Source organism: Geotrypetes seraphini, chromosome 8 (assembly GCF_902459505.1).
Source record: "Geotrypetes seraphini chromosome 8, aGeoSer1.1, whole genome shotgun sequence".
Taxonomy (NCBI): Eukaryota; Metazoa; Chordata; class Amphibia; order Gymnophiona; family Dermophiidae; genus Geotrypetes; species Geotrypetes seraphini.
In genome coordinates this window covers 154,003,448-154,021,663 of record NC_047091.1, presented here as the reverse complement: position 1 = coordinate 154,021,663, position 18,216 = coordinate 154,003,448, and the positions used below count along the sequence as shown (strand labels likewise).

The following is an 18,216-nucleotide window of genomic DNA, read 5'->3' as shown; positions in this document are numbered from 1 at the left end:
CTCTCCGATGTCAGAATTGACGTCGGAAAGAAGACTTCTTGTCGGCGATTAGCAACAGCAGCGGGGAGGTAAGATTTCAGGCGCAGACTGGGGGAAAGGAAGGAGAGAGGCCTTTTTTTTCCCCGCGGCAGGGAGGGAAGGATGTAGGCAGGCAAGCTGGCTGGCTTTAGCGTGGCAGGGAGGGAGGGAGATAGGTAGGCAGGCAGGCTTTGGGGGTGGACAAAATCCGGAAGGTAGTGGACATAAGAAGGAGGCACTGGGGGCACTAAGGACACAGGAAGGGGGCACTGGGGGCATTATGGACACAGGAAGGAGGCATTGGGGGCACCATGGACACAGGAAGGAGACGCTGGGGGCACTATGGACACGGGAAGGAGGCAATGGGGGCACTAAGGACACAGGACGGAGGCACAGGAGGCAATAAGGACACGGGAAGGAGGCACTAAGGACATGGGAAGGAAGGAGGGAGGGAACAGAAAGGGACAATTGTTGGGCCTGAGTGCAGAAAGAAAGAAATGAAAGAAAGGATACACAATCAATTAATAGATGTCCCCTTTTGATGAAAAAAATAAATGGTCACGTTACCTCTGACTTACTTTCTCTGCAGCACTGCTGAGGTGCAGGAAGGTCCTGCGATGACTCGTCTGCCGGCTCTGCTCCGGAAGAAGTAAGTTACGTCGGAGGTGGTGGACCCGGCAGATGCAGTCATTAGGGACTTTGCCACAACTCCCTGCGTCTGCCGGGTCCACCCCCTCCGACGTAACTTACGTCTTCCGGAGCAGAGCCAGCAGATGAGTCATTGCGGGACCTTCCAGCATGCGGATGTTGAGTCCGCTCCAGAGCAAGTACGTCGGAGTGGGGTGGACTGGCAGCTGGCAGTTACTGTCATCGTGGGACCTTGCTGCATGAAGGGAGAGAAAGGAGCAGGATTGCTGGAATGGAAGAGTGGTTGAGGGAAAGAAAGGGGGCAGGGTGGTATGGAAGGGTAGTGCTGATGGAATTGATGTACAGAGAAAGGGGAGAGACATAAGGGGGAAGGATATTGGAGGGAAAGAAAGGAGACAGATGCTGATTGAAGAGGGGTGGATGACGAGAGAAAGGGCAGACATTGGATGGTAGTGGGGAGCCTATGCTGGATGGAAGTGCAGATGGGAGAGATAAGGGAGCAAATGCAGGAAGGAAATGGGAGGAGAGAAAGAGGAGAGCAGACACTGGATGGAAGTGGACAGAGAGAGAAGGTACTAGATGGAAGGGTTGGAGAAAGAGGGTACATGATGGAAGGAGGGGATAAATAAAAGGAGGGCACATAATGGGGAGAAAAGGATTGAGCTAGGGAAACACTGGAGGGGTGAGGGAAAGAGGTGGCAAGCTTTAGGTAGACAGTAAAAAAGGACATTGATGAGAGGGTAGTAAGAACATAATCTAGACAGATGCAGAAAATAAATTGAAAAGGAAAATGAGGGAAAAAAGGGAAAGGGATTGCAGAGGTGAGGTGTGGGAGAGGGAAGGAGAGATGCCAGACCAATGGGGGTGAAAGGAGAGATGGAAGGGGGAGGCATACAGTTTCTGGAAGGGGCATAGAAGGAGAGAAGATGCCATATAGGTGAAGAGAGATGGCAGACAGTGGATGGAAGGAAGAGAGTTACAAGAAAATGAGGAAAGCAGAAACCACAGAAGACAAAGGTAGAAAAAATTTTTCTATTTATTTATTGCTTTAGGAGACATGTGTCACTGTTTCTGTGGTGCACTGTATGCAGAGTCCAGCTTCTTACTGGTTCAATTTAACCTTTGTCTATGTATTTCTATTTTATCCCCCTTTTACAAAACAGTGGAGCGTTTTTTAGCGCCAGCCGTGGTGGTAGCATCTCTGATGCTCAGAATTCCATGAGCGTCAGAGCTGTTACCACCGTGGCTAAAATCCACACTACAGTTTTGTAAAAGAGGGAGGGATTAGTTTGTGATTACATATTCCATACTAGGCGAAGGTGTTTTCTGTGTTCTGTGTGTTTGAAAGACATGTTTTTTTGTTAGGATTGACTGCAGGATTGATCTATACTAGTCTGGCTTGTTTAGTTTTACAATGGGTGTACTGATGTTGTACTGCTCACTGCAGTATGTAAGATGCTGCCTTTTCCTAGGTACTCATGTGTGACATGTAGCTTGTTACATGTTTTTCATACAGATTGGGGGGGTGTCAAAAAATGATGGGCCCCGGGTGTCACATATGCTAGGTACGCCACTGCATGGAGGTAAGAATGTTTGCAACTTTACAAATGGTGGTATCACTGCGTAGCTGTCACTTGGATAATATGAATTCAGATGGTGGTAATTAAATTATGTGAAGGGATTTTACTGAGCTTCTGAATTGTATTGCTGTGTAGGGCTGCATAGATTTAGTAGCAGTAAGCAGCTCTCCCCACCCTGGTGTACAGACCAAAGCATCCATAGCCCACAAACATTCTGAGGCCGATGTACAAGCTCCGACGCCACAGTGAAAAATACTGTGGTGGATGCAATTTTTGTTTTCCGGTTGATGCTCTGCATGAATAGAATGCCATATTGTATGCATTCTATTTATGCGGAGAAGCGCTGGTAAAAGGAAGAGAAACTGTGCCTGGCGCTTGCTCAGAAAAGCAATCACTAGCACAGCTCCTCCTCCTGCCTACCCAAACCCTACTCAGCAACCCCTGCTGCTGTTCTCCCTATCTGATGGCTCAGTTGATGGCGGCAGGGGAATCCTCGATCAGCTGAGCTGGCAGGACTCCCTGCAGCCACCGATTGGTGGCTTCCTCTGCTGCTCAGCTGTTTGGGGCTATCCCTGTTGGCTCAGTTGATAGTGGCCCAGGGCCTAAATACCATATAACAAGTGCAGCCCTGGGAGTGTAAGCACACAACACACACACAGCAGCCACCAACAGCTCCAGAGCTGCTAGAAATTTCTGCATCAATTATTTGGTGCTAGGGGGGCCGTTCCCATTTATGCATTGCAAGGAGAGCTCATTTAAATACTAAAGAGCTCCTTGTAATGCATTTTCATAGGATTCTCGGCGGCTGCTACGAGGATCGGTAGCAGCCATGGAGAACCCTTTTGAGCATCGGCAGGAGGGTTTCCATGCTAACTCGCACATATCACACAGGATCTTGTGGAATTTGCAGTTTCAATGCTAATGCCATGCATAGTTACTTTCCAATCTGCTTTACTGTAACATTTATTTAGATTAAAAAATGCTTTATGACTACAAGTGAACCACTGTCTGTCTGCACTATGCAGCAGTAAGGAGCTGGAGACATTTGAATATTCATGTTGGCGATGAATTGTGTCTCTCTTAACAGGATGCTTCATTGCTCACTGAACTATGTGGATAGGAAAACAGCAGCTCTTCGGTCATGCAAATATCACAATATTTCTACAAAAGAGTCTACCAGCAATAGCAACAGCCATGGCTACAAATGGAAAAGCTAGCCCAACGATTTAAGCCCTAGACTTTTTGAATATAGCTCTTACCACAATTTTTGATGTCAACTAATACATGCACTATAGCAATGCAGGCTTTGCAATTTTTTTTGCCATTTTTGCATGCATACTGAAAGCTTTCAGGTCGATACACATGCATTTTACAAGTAACACAACAAGACAATAAAAGAAGGAAGATTACACACTCTCAACAAAAATGGTGTTTTTAGCGGAAACATCTTGCCAGTTGACAGGAACAGGGATACAGGTTTCCATGACGCTATCCTGGCGCTGGAGAGCAACCAGGGGGCTGCTTTCTATGAGGAGGATGGGATTGTTCTGGACTGTCTCAACTAGAAGCAGGTGGGGAAGAAAACAAAGGACAAGAACAGACATGTAGACACACAGTGTAACAACCAACCAGACACAGTTAAACCCCTAGAAGAAAACTTGACCCTTTCTGTACAGTTCAGTACTTCAGGTAACAAGAGACAATACTCTCACTGGGTCAACTAAAAATGTTCCCAATGCTTTTGAAATTCTTGCAGTAGCTCCCCTGGAATTTCTCTGCACCCACTAGCCACGTTGACCATGAAATTACAAATGGCAAATGACAAACATCAAAACTGTAGTCTTTTCTGGAAGCTCAGAGGAGTGAGCTTAAAGAAGTAATGAAATAACTTTAGCTATAAAGGGGTCAATATTCAGCCAGTGGCAGTGAGTTATTCCTGGATATTCAAAGCTGGGACCCTGTGTGGGCTTCGGCTTTGAATATCCAGTTATTTTTGAGCTGGCGAACAAATAGCCACTTAAGTTGGTATTCAGCACTTAAAACAGCCATGGGTTAGCATAAAAGGACAGACTTTTATGTGGTCCCATTTATGCACTAAACCTGGCCACTTAAGTGCTGATTCTGCCCCCAGAACAGTGGTCTCAAACTCAAACCCTTTGCAGGGCCACATTTTGGATTTGTAGGTACTTGGAGGGCTTCAGAAAAAAATAGTTAATATCTTATTAAAGAAATGACAATTTTGAACGAGGTAAAACTCTTTTATAGTTTATAAATCTTTCCTTTTGGCTAAGTCTTTGAAATAATATTGTAATTTATGGCTAAAGAGACATATGATTAAGAAACTGTTTTATTTTACTTGTGTGATTATGATAAACATACCGAGGGCCTCAAAATAGTACCTGTTGGGCCGCATGTGGCCCCCGGGCTGCACGTTTGAGACCACTGCCCCAGAACATACGCTGGTTTTGAGTTAGGTATTAACTGTGAATTTCAGTGGCACTTGTCATTGTAAATTAATGGCTAGTTCTAACCAAGTGATTTAATTGGCCAGCAGTTGGCTAAATCTCTTTGAATATTGACCAGAGATTTTTTCACTGATAAGAGTTACCTTTAATGGTGGTCATGTGTGCTTGTAAACAAAGGGTGCAGCTTTCTTTAAAAGTAACAGGACTTCTTTTTTCTCTTCCCCTAACCTCATCCATAAAATAACCTATCCAAAATTAGCAGTGAGTCCCTTGTTGCTATCTTTTAATCTATTTCACATGTATTGCAACTATACCAATATAAAACACAGAAAAACATTAGGGGTAACGTCACAAGAGAAAATTCCACACATTTCAGCATATCCAGTACGTTATTTCCTAACATAAGCCTGGTGCCACCATATTAACAGACAATGGGCTGGATTCACTAAAGTCCCAAAATCTATCCTATTCGTGTCCTATCCATTTCCGAGTCATTGTGGCCGATCGATTCAGTAAAGCTTGTCCATGCAAATGATTCAATCGTAAACACGACGCTATTAGCGCTGAAACATCGATCGACACACGTGCGCACTGTATCCTTCTTGGTTTTGAAGCTCATAATGCATGCGCTAGCTCTTTAGGAATTCACTGCGTAGAAATGGGGCGTGGTTTAATCGCTGACGTCATCAGCGGGCTCTGAATGCACCTACCACAAAGCATTGTTGTCGTAAAAAAGGCAATAAATAAGGAAGTATTCTTACCAATCGTTCTTTTTCTGAAGTACTGTTGCTAGCTATACAAGCTATGACCGTAGCTTTTTGAAAATTTTTAGCATCGGAGGTTTGTGAGCGAGCTGTTGCACGTAGCATCCACTAGCGACACCCTGACGTCACATGCACGTGACAATCCAACTGGAAGGAAGGGGGGAGGGATAGCTGGCCCATAAAAGTTTTATTTGATTTTGGGTTTTTTTGTTATTTGGCATTGATATTTGAAATGTACAATGCACAAGGAGAGCACGGGGTTAATCCACGATTTTCTCGCAATGCGCATTGCAAATCCGAGATTCACTCCCGCGCTCGCTATGTGCATTCCAAAAAAAGAAATAAAAATTATTTCTAACGCTTATGTACACATATTTAAAAATTTTGATATATTTAGGATTTTTGGCGGGGTAGATATATATTTTTGATGGGGTTCTTAACATGCACGCGTCAGTTGCTAGGCAGAAATAGCCATCGAGGATGTAAACGACTGGTCCTCAGCAGTCGTAACTTTTTGAAACGGAAAGGCCAGTCGGTTTGGACGAAATGGTTTCATGAATCGACGCGTTAAGAAACTGACATGCCTTTTTACTCATTTGCATGCGCAGATCGGACAGGGTGCGGATGAGGTCTGAAAGATGGTTAGTGAATCGAGCCGTAGTCGGAAATTGAGCGCAAACCGAGCGGTCCACAATCGGTTTGCTTAGTGAATCTGGCCCAATGTCAGAGCCACTAGAGGAAAACACAGTTGGAGGGTTGGAGATGGGGGTGGGGTGCTAGACAGGATTGGAGAAGTGTTTCACTAATCCGGCATTTCATACAAATTATTTTCCAACTTAAACTTCAGCTGGTCAGATAAATTCCCCAGACTGGTGCAGCCTCATTTCAGGGTTTCTGCACCACACAACGAAATTTTAGAACCAGCTGCATACATGGATGAGACCAGTGTACAGGTAAATAGTGGCAGTTTTGAAAGGGAGACTTTATTTATTTTATTGCCTGAAAGGCATAGATAAGGTAGACAGGGACAGATTCTTCAGACTGTGGGGAACAACAAGTACAAGGGGGCACTCGGAGAAACTGAAAGGGGATAGGTTTAGAACCAATGCCAGGAAGTTCTTCTTCACCCAGAGAGTGGTGGACACATGGAACGCACTCCCGGAGGTAGTGGTGGGGCAGAAGACACTACAGGGATTCAAAGAAGGTTTGGATAAATTCTTGAAGGAAAAGGGGATTGAGGGATACAGATAGAAGTAAGGATAGGTTTTTTTTAGGGCAGGGAACACTTGACAGGTCATGGACCTGATGGGCCGCCGCGGGTGCGGACCGCTGGGTGCGATGGACCTCTGGTCTGATCCCGGTGGAGGCAACTTCTTATGTTCTTATATTTAGTATTTATATACCTCTTATAGCCTAAGTGGGCTCACAATCTAAAATTGATGCTTATATGTGGGTCTAAGGACAGGAGGCATACGTGTAGACCAGTGTGTTGCAAACTTTGTCAAGCTGCGGCACACTAAACGTAGAGGCCGCGGCTCGAGGCATCCAGAAGTGCGTGGATGTTGACATCAGGGTGTCATGTACATGCATGGTATCATGACGTTGACGTCCGCACATGCACGAAGGCCCTCCAGATGGGCCCTGAGCCACCAAAGTAGACGTGCAGACTGGCTGACTGCCTACAGGATGTGTCTCTCGCTGCGAGAGGCATGTCCTGTAGGCAGTCATCTGGCGATGGCGCCTCTCCTCCTTCTCAGTGTCTCGCGGCACACCTGAGCTCTCAGGAGGCACACTAGCGTGTTGCGGCACACAGTTTGTGATACACTGGTGTAGACAGACATGTAGATATTCATATGTATACTCTGCATTTTGCTAAATATATGTGGAAACTCTAAAGTCTGCCCAACTTCTCCCCTAGAAACACCCATTTAAACAAAAGTTTAAAAGTACACATAGGATACTCTCTGGTCTGTGCATACTTTCCTATGTTTACCCAATGCATTATTTTAATATATTTAGGTTACTGCCCATAGGGATCTTTTTGGCTAACATCCAAGCATAGGTTATTAGAGGCCAATATATATGTAAATAGTAGCAGTCAGGGGCATAGCTATCATTAAACAAGCCTAGCAAAGTACCCAGGGCTGCCCGATGGTTTTGGCTGTCTGAAGTTGCACCCTCCCTCCCCATCTCCTTCATTCCTGGGTTAGGCTCATTCCCAGCTCCCCCATCTCCCCCTGTACTCCAAACACTACAGCACATCCCTGGCAGAGGCAGCAGTGAAAGCTGCCTCTCTCTGGCAGGTGGAGCCTTTCTTCTGCGTGTCCTGCCCAAAGGAAGTTGAATCAGACAGGTGGGATGTGCAGAAGAAAGTCTCTGATGGCCAGAGAGAGGCAGCTTTCACTGCTGCATCTGCCAGGGATGTGTTGCAGTGTTTGGACTATCAAAATACTTGTATATTGTTGCATGCTGATGTTTCCTTCTTTTCACCTTGTTCGTGTTTAAAAAAAACAAAACAACCTGTTGGAATACTCTAATTATAGAACAATTTAGTCTTGGAATGCTTTACTTAATCTTTTCAAAATAATGCTTTGTATCATTTGTTTTGCAAAAATCTTACGATTTTGTTATTTCAGAAATTTAATGAAACTTGAGATTTATTTTGCTTAAGGGTTGGTTTAGTTTACTGCATCTTGCTTTCTTTTGTTAACTACTTCAAGCTCTATTTTATAGGGAAGATGTGGTATATAAAAGCAATGATCAGATTAGATTAGACTAGACAGGAGACCCTGGAGAGAACTGAGAAAAGCAGAAGAGAGACACTAGGACAAAAGCAATGTTCAGACAATAAAGGTTGGAAAAGGTGGGGTTTTTTCAAATTGTAATATGTCAGTTTTGGGAAATGGGCCTCCCCCACTACCCTGGGAATGATGGTGTTAAAGGGGGCCCCATCTAGGCCTAGCTACTCCACTGGGAGCAGTTCAGAAAGGGAAAGTAGAAGATGGTTTCTTGGATGTGGTCAAGAACCTGTGCAACATGGAGGGAGAGGTGTTTACTATCCTGCCACCTTATCTCTCTGGGGACAGGATATTATGACCATTGCCAAAAACAAAATTAATTTTCTGCAAATAAATATACTCTTCCTCTAATCCCCCAAGGGGACAAAGCAAACTACATGCATGTTGTGTGTATTAAAGATTAAGCTAAATCTTACATTATTCACCGATAACGCCAAACTATGCAACATAGTAGGCGGAAGCACAACAAACAAAAGCACAGTGTCTGACAGAATGACGCAGGACCTACTCCTGTTGGAACATTGGTCAGAGACTTGGCAACTAAGTTTCAATGCCAAAAAATGCAAGGTCATGCACCTTGGCGGGAAAAATCCATGCAGGACCTACACCCTGAATGGTGAGATCCTAGCAAGGACAGTGGCAGAACGCAACTTGGGGGTGATCATTAGCGAAGACATGAAGTTTGCCAATCAAGTGGAGAAAGCTTCATCCAGGGCCAGACAAATCATGGGCTGTATCCGTAGAAGTTTCGTCAGCCGTAAGCCCGAGGTGATAATGCCGCTGTACAGATCCATCTAGAATACTGTGTACAATTCTGGAGACCACATTACCAAAAGGATGTGCTGACAGTTGAGTCGGTTCAGCGTAAGGCCACCAGGATGGTCGCAGGACTCAAGGACCTTCCGTATGAGGAACGGCTGGTCAAGTTACAGCTATACTCACTTGAGGAACGCAGAGAGAGAGGAGACATGATTGAGACGATCAAATATGTCACGGGCTGTATCAAAGTAGAAGAAGATCTCTTTTTTCTTAAAGGACCCACGGTAACCAGAGGGCATCCGTTGAGAATCAGGGGAGGGAAATTCCATGGCGACACCAGAAAATATTTCTTCACTGAAAGGGTGGTTGATCGCTGGAATAATCTTCCACAACAGGTAATTGAGGCCAGCAGCATGCCAGACTTTAAGAAAAGATGGGATTGGCATGTGGGATCACTTCATGGGCGTAGTTAGAGGGTGAGTCATTGGTATGGGCAGACTAGATGGGTCGTGGCCCTTTTCTGCCGTCATTTTCTATGTTTCTATTGTCTGTATCTTCTGGAGAGCTAAAATGTGAATTACATCACAATAAAATAGAAGTAGGGTGTTGCTGAAGCCTGGTATGCTGTATTCCATTCAACTTCAAGATTACTTAAACAAGAGACTGGGGGCCCAATGCTCTAAAGTCGCCGTTAAAATCCTGTGTGCCATTGCAATGCTGGTAAATTTTCCAATTTATAAAAGATAAGAGATGCTCCAAAAGGTTTGCATGCAAATGAGGTTCGCAGTAATCCCATAAGATCAGTCATTGGAGAAAGTGACTTATACATGCAAAGAATAGCTCATGGAAAGAGGCATAAATGTGTGCAAGCGCCAGTAAATGCTACGTTGTAGGCACACATGAGCGTCAATCATAGTTTATGTCAATGCTCATTGGAAGAGTGGAGGGGAGGGGGTGGAGAACTACCAGCAAATCACCCATGGAAATGTGAAAACACTAAATATTCCGTTTTTTTCTACACACTGCTTCAATGTGCCCCCCTCTCATGCAATCGGCAGCCCCAGACCTGCTGGTATATATTTGTTTGTTTATTTATAGTCTGCTTTTATTAAGGCGGAGCACAAAGGAACATACACAATAGAATTACATACAAGCTACTAAAAAATATAAAAATTTCAATTTGAAATACTTCACAATATGCTTGTAACAAATGCGCATGAGACACGCCTTTAACACACATGCCTGAGAAGTGCTTTTAACACTACCAGCACCCTCCAGACCTGCTGGTAATTTTGAAGTGTTAAAGGTTGGCGCTTCATTTCATGTATCACCCAGCAATGTCTGGGCATTGCACAGAGTGCACATTTTAATATTAATGAGGTTGTTGGAATACATTTGCATTGTATTCTTGGAGGCTGCAACAAGGCACAGAAAAGACCACTGAAAGCCCTTTTGTGCATCAGAAGCTAAAATGCTTGCATGCTAAACCATTTTGAACTGGTTTAGCATCAAACTTTAAAGGCACAGGAAGTTTAGAGCATCAGGCACTGGGTCCCAGTAACAGCAATGTCAGGAAGTGGTTAATCTGTCCTCCTCTATTTACAGTGACCTTTGACCTTACTAATGATGTATCTGAATCAGGATGAAAAGGGTTAAGGTTCCATTTAAGACTTTTTTTGCTGGTCTGGGGAGTCTATTTGGCTTCCCTCTCTCCTAGTAGACATAGTCTCCTATTGAACCGCCTCACTTAGCTTTGTTGCTACGCACCATGTTAGCTACCGGGATCGGTGCTGCAGGCTTCCCTTCTTTTTGATTTTTCTCTTCTCTTCTCTCTTTTTCTTTTGAGAGGGGGGGGTACTTCTTACAGTAGTTCCATGGGCCACAAGAGTACGGGCCTTTGGGATCTTAGTGACCTCTTGGTCATTTTTTGTGTGTTTATCGGGGGAGGGGGAGTTGGGGTTTGGGGTTTTTTTTTTGCTGGACGGGTGGGGTTGGGGAGATGAGGGGAGGGTGGGGATTGCTGCTTCTGTTTTATTGTCTATTCAAATACGTTTTATTGTTGGATGCTGGTTCTTTTGATTTTGTTCTGTTCCTTGCTGTCTTTTGCTTGGCATTCTCAATAAAAAAGATTTGAACATAAACATAGTGCAAGAAAAAGATTCAATTCTTTTTATTTCTGGACGGGTTACTCAATTTCTGATTTCCTTATCTGTAAAATTTCAGATTACTCTATACCAGGGGTACCCACACTATTTGGGCTTGCGAGCTACTTTTAAAATGACCAAGTCAAAATGATCTACCAACAATAAAATATAAAAAACCCACAAAGCATGTACACAGAGAAAATGTTAATTATCATTTATATTCCAGGGTTTTTTCAAAGAGGTCAAGGCAGATGACTTTAAAATATGCAATGTCACCTCAGTAACAACTATACAAAAATAGACAAATATACCCCCTCCCTTTTTACTAAATTGTGATAGCAGTTTTTAGAACAGGGAGCTATGCTGAATGCCCACTGCTGCTCTTGACGCTCATAGGCTCCCCGCGCTAAAAGCCACCATTGTGGTTTAGTAAAAGGGGGCAAAAGTGCAAAACATAGACAGCAGATATAAATTCTCAAAAAGGACACATTTTGATCACTAAATTGAAAATAAAATCATTTTTCCTACTTTTGTTGTCTGGTGATTTCATGAGTCTCCGGTTGCACTTTCTTCTTCTGACTATGCATCCAATATTTCTTCCCTTCTTTCAGCCTACTGTATGCTTCCTCTCCTCCAAACCTTATTACCTCCCCCTTTTATTCCTCTCTCCCTGCCCTGTCCCCTTTCTTTCTTTCTCCCTGCCCTCCTTCTTTCTTTCTGTCTCCATGCTCCCCTTTCTTTCTTTCTCCCTGTCCCCCCTTTCTTTCTTTCTGTCTCCCTGCCTGCCCTCTTTCTTTCTCCCTGCCCTGCCCCAAGCCACTGCCATTGCCATTGGGGAACAGGCCACTGTCGCCCCAAGCTCTCCCTGCTTCCCAATGCAGAGGCATCGGGTCGATCAGCATTCCTCTCCCCAATGTCAATTCTAATGTCGGAAAGGAAGTTCTGGGCCTGCCAGGCAGAGATTAGCTGGCCCGGAACTTCCTTTCCAATGTCAGAATTGACGTTGGAGAGAGGAAGGCTGATCGGCCCGGAGCTTCTGCAACCTGTTTACAGCATCAGGATGCAGGTAGAATGCGAAGGCAACGCGAGTCGATCACGGAGCCAGGAATGGGCTCCGTGATTGACTCGCGTTGCCTTCACGATCTATTGATTGATCTTTTGGGCACCACTGCTCTACACAGCTTAAAATGGCTGTCTGCTCTGTGGGGCTTCAGAAGCTAGGAGGGATGCATCTTCTCTGCTTGTTGTAACCTCAGCTCTATTCTTAGTGTTTGGATGGTAGAGCAGTGGTCTCAAACTAAAAACCTTTGCAGGGCCACATTTTGGAGGGCCTCAGAAAAAATAGTTAATGTCTTATTAAAGAAATGACAATTTTGCATGAGGTAAAACTCTTTATAGTTTGTAAATCTTTCCTTTTGGCTAAATCTTAATAATAATATTGTAATTTATAGCTAAAAAGATATATGATCAAAAAAACAAAATAGTACCTGGTGGGCCGCATGTGGCCCCCGGGCTGTGAGTTTGAGACCACTGGTCTAGAGCTAGTCTGGAAACCATGGTCAGAACAAACAGAGGGCACTCTGCAGGCCAAGGTGACACAGAGCCTAGGATATTGAGCATTCCTGCTGTACAAATGCATCACATTCATAATGCTTCACAGCTGCATTCCAGAAGAACATGCAATGAGGTGGGGGAGGGGGGGAAAACAAGAACACAAGCAATGGCAAGGATAGCCATCTGGCTTCACTTCTTGAAGATAGGTTCATCTAGCTCCAGTTTTACCCTACTGTAAGCATGAACTTGTTCATGATTTCCCTATTGCATTGCCTAATAACATCAGAACCGCAAGTCCTTGCATGCAGTGGGGTAGAAAAATGGATTTTATTAACCTGCCCTTAATGAACAGGGATTGGTTAGCAGACTTATTAATAGCAGCAGAAGATAAGGAAGATGACAGGTACTACAAAACCATCTTTATCCATTGGTACTGTCAACATATCCACAGTTCTTGGACCTCTAAAATCCAAGTGGGTCAATACTGGCAGGTTGGAGGTTGCCAGGTATTTTTCCCTCAAGGCAACAAGATGATAAAAGAAGCACAAAACCAGGAGGCTAGTGCTGGCCAGTTCGTGGCCGCTAGGAATCATTCAGCCTGGCCTTAGGGCAGGGCTGCCCAAGTCCGGTCCTCGAGATCTACTGGCAGGCCAGGTTTTCAGGATATCTACAGTGAATACGCATGAAAGAGATTTGCATACCAAGAAGGCAGTGCAGGCAAATCTCTCTCATGCAAATATCCTGAAAACCTGGCCTGCCAGTAGATCTCGAGGACCGGACTTGGGCAGCCCTGCTGTATGAGTTGAAGGTGACTGAAAAATGACGGTCTCTTTATAAACTGCTCTATACAATTGGCATAGCAATGCTGTCCTGGGCTGCAGGATGGGTTGGGGGCTGGGCCCCCTTCACCTAATGCAGGGCTGGGCAACTCCGGTCCTCGAGGGCTGGAATCTAGTCGGGTTTTCAGGATTTCCCCAATGAATATGCATGAGATCTATTTGCATGCACTGCTTTCAATGCATATTTATTGTGGATATCCTGAAAACCTGGCCTGCCAGTAGATCTTGAGGACCGGACTTGGGCAGCCCTGCCTTAGGGCATAGATGACAAGATGGTTGGGAAATTTTCTCACTGGTTTTGATACTGGGTGGTCAGACATAGAGGAATAGCCACTTGGTGGGCTAAGACTGGAAACCTATATAGTTGCCTATCCAGGATTGCAGAGAAAATAACTTCCATTGGTTCCATTTCTCCTTGATTAAATATTCTCTTTGCATTGGTCACTGTATCTTCCTAGCCTTGAAAGACAAACTTTCACTTCTCAGGAACTAGAATCCATCCCAAGCACGTCATTTATCAAGCTCTACTTACCCAAGAGGGCAGAGTTACCATCGCCCAGGGGGAACCGTTGGTATCGAGGGATATTGAAGGGAGGTAGCAGGTGGAATTTCTTCTCCAGAAGCGGTTCCACTCGAGAGGCAGAAGGATCCGCTGGGTGGAACAAATTATAAACCTGCTGGCAGGCTGGTCTCAGCTGGAAAACTAATTTAAAAAAAGGAATCGAGAAGACGACAAAACAACAAAACAGATTTATTTTTAAATTACTCAAACCATAAACTGACACTGCAAAGTTGTAAAAACTGACCCCAACTATTATTCAATGAGACCATAGAAATTACTGGAGTCCTAGTCTCCTAAATATAGGTAAAATATAGCTCTACATAAGCAAAACCAAAAAGGAAACTGAATTTGCCATGCACCAGCTATTCAGAAACAAGGACATAGCTACGCAAGAGAAAACAGACATTCCCCTACCTATCATGAAACTACAATTTCTAGCCATTCTGCGGCCTCCAAAAGGTCAGTTTCCAGCCTCCTAAATAGGACGGGCTACATCACACAAAGGACATAAAACTTGTCAACTGAACAATAAGTCCCTAGGACAAAATGTACCACCTCCTTTATTTATTTTAGGTATTTATATACTGCCTATCAAGGTTATCTAAGCGGTTTACAATCAGGTGCTCAAGCATTTTCCCTATCTGTCCTGGTGGGCTCACAATTTATCAAACATACCTGGGGAGACGGAGGATTGAGTGAGTTGCCCAGGGTCACAAGGAGTAGTGCAGGATTTGAACCCACAACCTCAGAGTGTTGAGGCTGTAGCTCTAACCCCTAGGCCACTCCTTGCTCCTTTGTAGAGTTTCCCTATTTTTTAATTTCTCTTCTCATGTAATAATGGATATGTACCTTTTTATAAATTTCATTTTATTTTATTACATTTAGGAGATGCCCAAAGTGAATCACTTTCACTCTTTCCAAAAAGTTCACTCTTTCCAAAAATACTATGACTAGGGGGCATGCCATGAAGCTACTAAGCAGTAAATTTAAATCAAACCAGAGAAAATATCTCTTCACTCAACGTGTAATAAAACTCTGGAATTTGTTGCTAGAGAATGTGGTGAAAAAAGTTAGCTTAGCAGGGTTTAAAAAAAAAACAAACAAAAAAACAGCTTTGGATAATTTCCTAAAAGTCCACAAGCCATTATTAAGATGGACTTGGGAAAATCCATTGATTGTCCCTAGGACAAGCAGTGTAAAATCTGTTTTACTATATGGGATCTTGCCAAGTGATCTTGATCGGCCACTGTTGTAAATAAGATACTGGGCTTGATGGAACTTCGGTTTGTCCCAATATGGCAACTCTTATGTTTTCATATGTTTTATATATACAAATATCTATAGTGTGATATATGATATCTATTTTCTCACAACACCGTTACAATTTATTACTTTTATTCTGCCTTTATCGAAGGTGGAGCACAAATAACATGCCTAATCTTAATCTGTGCCTGAAATTAAATAATGCTCTATTAGAGATCAACCGAATTTCATAAAAAATATCATATCATAAAAAAATGAAATTACTAACCCTACCCCCCTCCCGTTCTCCTATTCCTTCTTCCTGTTTGACCATAAGACCAAGCAAATGGCCATAATATGACACACACTTTTGAACATCCTAAAATTCATGTTCATCTGGAGATGGTGAATACTAGAATAATGGGACTCAGGGCCATAGTGAGCTTTCGGCTCTTTTTATAAAACCACAGTAGAGGTTTCTACTGTGGGTCAGCAAGGTAAATGCTCTAACGCTCATAGGCATTCTATGAATGTCGGGGCATTTAACTCACCGGCCTATGGTTGAAACCTCTACCACAGCTTTATAAAAACCAGTGTTTGTGCACGCAGTACAGCCGCACAGGGCACAAGGGACGTGGGGGCTCCAAAATTGTGTCCTGTCCATTGTCTTCCCTGCCTTGCTGTGACACAGTGGACAGGTAGGCATTCCAGGGGATGTGTTGCACAGATGGTACTTCCAGCTTCGGACAGACTTGAAGGGACTCCCAGTAAGAAAGCCCAACTGTGGGTCATCGTAAACAGGTTCCATGTCTCAGGGAATTACTATCTATCACCTATCATGGGAAGACCAGAGCACCGGAGCAGGGCCATATACAATTCTTGTACATTTACACAGGCCACCCCCACTAGAATTTTTACAAGTTCACATAATTTTAAACTGACATCTCGTCTTCACTGGTAACCAATGTAAAAATCTCAATGCCATATTTTGAATCAAATGAAGGCTGCATGTCTCCCACTAGGGTAGGCCCAAGTAGATAAGAACATAAGAATTGTCGCTTCTGGGTCAGACCAGTGGTCCATCATGCCCAGCAGTCTGCTCATGTGGCGGCCCTTAGGTCAAAGAGCAGTGCCCTAACTGAGACTAGCCTTACCTGCGTACGTTTTGGTTCAGCAGGAACTTGTCTAACTTTGTCTTGAATCCCTGGAGGGTGTTTTCCCCTTTAACAGCTTCTGGAAGAGCGTACCAGGTTTCTACCACTCTCTGGGTGAAGAAGAACTTCCTTACGTTTGTACGGAATCTATCCCTTTTTAACTTTAGAGAGTGCCCTCTCATTTTCTCTACCTTGGAGAGGGTGAACAACCTGTCTTTATCTACTAAGTCTATTCCCATTATCTTGAATGTTTCGATCATGTTCCCTTTCAGTCTCTTTTCAAGGTAGAAGAGGCCCAGTTTCTCTAATCTCTCACTGTATGGCAACTCCTCCAGCCCATTAACCATTTTAGTTGCTCTTCTCTGGACTTTTTTGAGTAGTACTGTGTCCTCCTTCATGTACGGCGACCAGTGCTTAATGCAGTATTCCAGGTGGGGGTGTACCATGGCCCAGTACAGCAGCATGATAACCTTCTCTGATCTGTTCGTGATCCTCTTCTTAATCTAGAATTTTGTTTGCCCTTTTCACCACCGCCGCGCATTGCGTGGACAGCTTCACTAACTTGTTGACCAGTACTCCTAAGTCTGTTTCCTGGGAGGTCTCTCCAAGTATTGCACCTTACACTTATCCACGTTAAACCTCATTTGCCATGTCGTGGCCCATTTCTCGAGAGTGTTTATGTCACATTGCAGGTCTTCGCAATCTTCCTGCATCTTCACTACTCTGAATAACTTCGTATCGTCTGCAAATTTAATCACCTCATTCGACGTACCAATTTCCAGGTCATTTATAAATATGTTGAAGAGCACGGGTCCAAACACTGAACCCTGCGGCACTCCATTCATGATGCTTTTCCAGTCTGAGTAGTGTCCATTTACCCCACTCTCTGTTTCCTATCCACCAGCCAGTTTTTAATCCATGTGAGTATTTCACCCTCAATTATAGGGCTCGCAATTTTTTAAGTAGTCGTTTATACAGAACCTTGTCGAACGCCTTCTGAAAATTCAGATATACAATGTCGACTGGGTCACACTTATCAATCTGCCTGTTTACTCCTTCGAAGAAGTGCAGCAAGTTTGTCAAGCAAGATCTTCCTTTGCTGAAGCCATGCTGGCTGGTCCTCATCAGAGTGTGTCCGTCAAGGTGATCAATGATGCGGTCCTTTATCAGTACCTCTACCATCTTTCCCAGTACCGAGGTCAGACTCATCAGTCTGTAGTTTCCTGGATCTCCCCTCAAACCTTTCTTGAAGATTGGCGTGACATTTGCCACTTTCCAGTCTTCCGGAATCCTTCCCGATTTGATCGACAGATTGGCTATTAGTTGAAGCAGTTCAGCTATAGCCCCTTTCAGTTCCTTGATTACCCTCGGATGGATACCATCCAGTCCCGTGGATTTATCATTTTTAAGCCTATCAATCTGCATGCATACCTCTTCTAGACTGACCATCAATCCTGTCAGTTTTCCGTCTTCGTTTTCTGCGTATAACCTGTCAGCTTCCGGTATGTTGTGTATATCCTCTTCGGTACATACAGATGCAAAAAAATGTGATTAGTTTGTCAGCGATGGCTTTGTCCTCCTTTAGCACTCCCTTTATTCCATGGTCATCCAACGGCCCCACCGCTTCCTTCGCGGGTCGTTTCCACTAAGGTCTGCCTGCAATTTTTCATAGTCTGCATGCGTTTTAAC

General features: G+C 44.0%; 1 protein-coding gene across 7 annotated transcripts in view; it reads right to left on the bottom strand.

The window, feature by feature from the left end:
• The window catches only part of PITPNM2 (phosphatidylinositol transfer protein membrane associated 2), a 489,035-nt gene that overhangs the window by 48,544 nt on the left and 422,275 nt on the right, over nucleotides 1-18,216 (bottom strand). For 5 of the 7 annotated variants that reach the window (XM_033953942.1, XM_033953939.1, XM_033953944.1 and 2 more), the window contains 2 exons: nucleotides 14,102-14,272; nucleotides 3,661-3,807 (listed from right to left, as the gene is read on the bottom strand). In XM_033953942.1, the coding sequence (XP_033809833.1) occupies nucleotides 3,661-3,807; nucleotides 14,102-14,272 (318 nt within the window). The remainder of the gene's footprint in view (nucleotides 1-3,660; nucleotides 3,808-14,101; nucleotides 14,273-18,216) is intronic. The other 2 variants (XM_033953943.1, XM_033953945.1) reach the window with 1 other exon arrangement.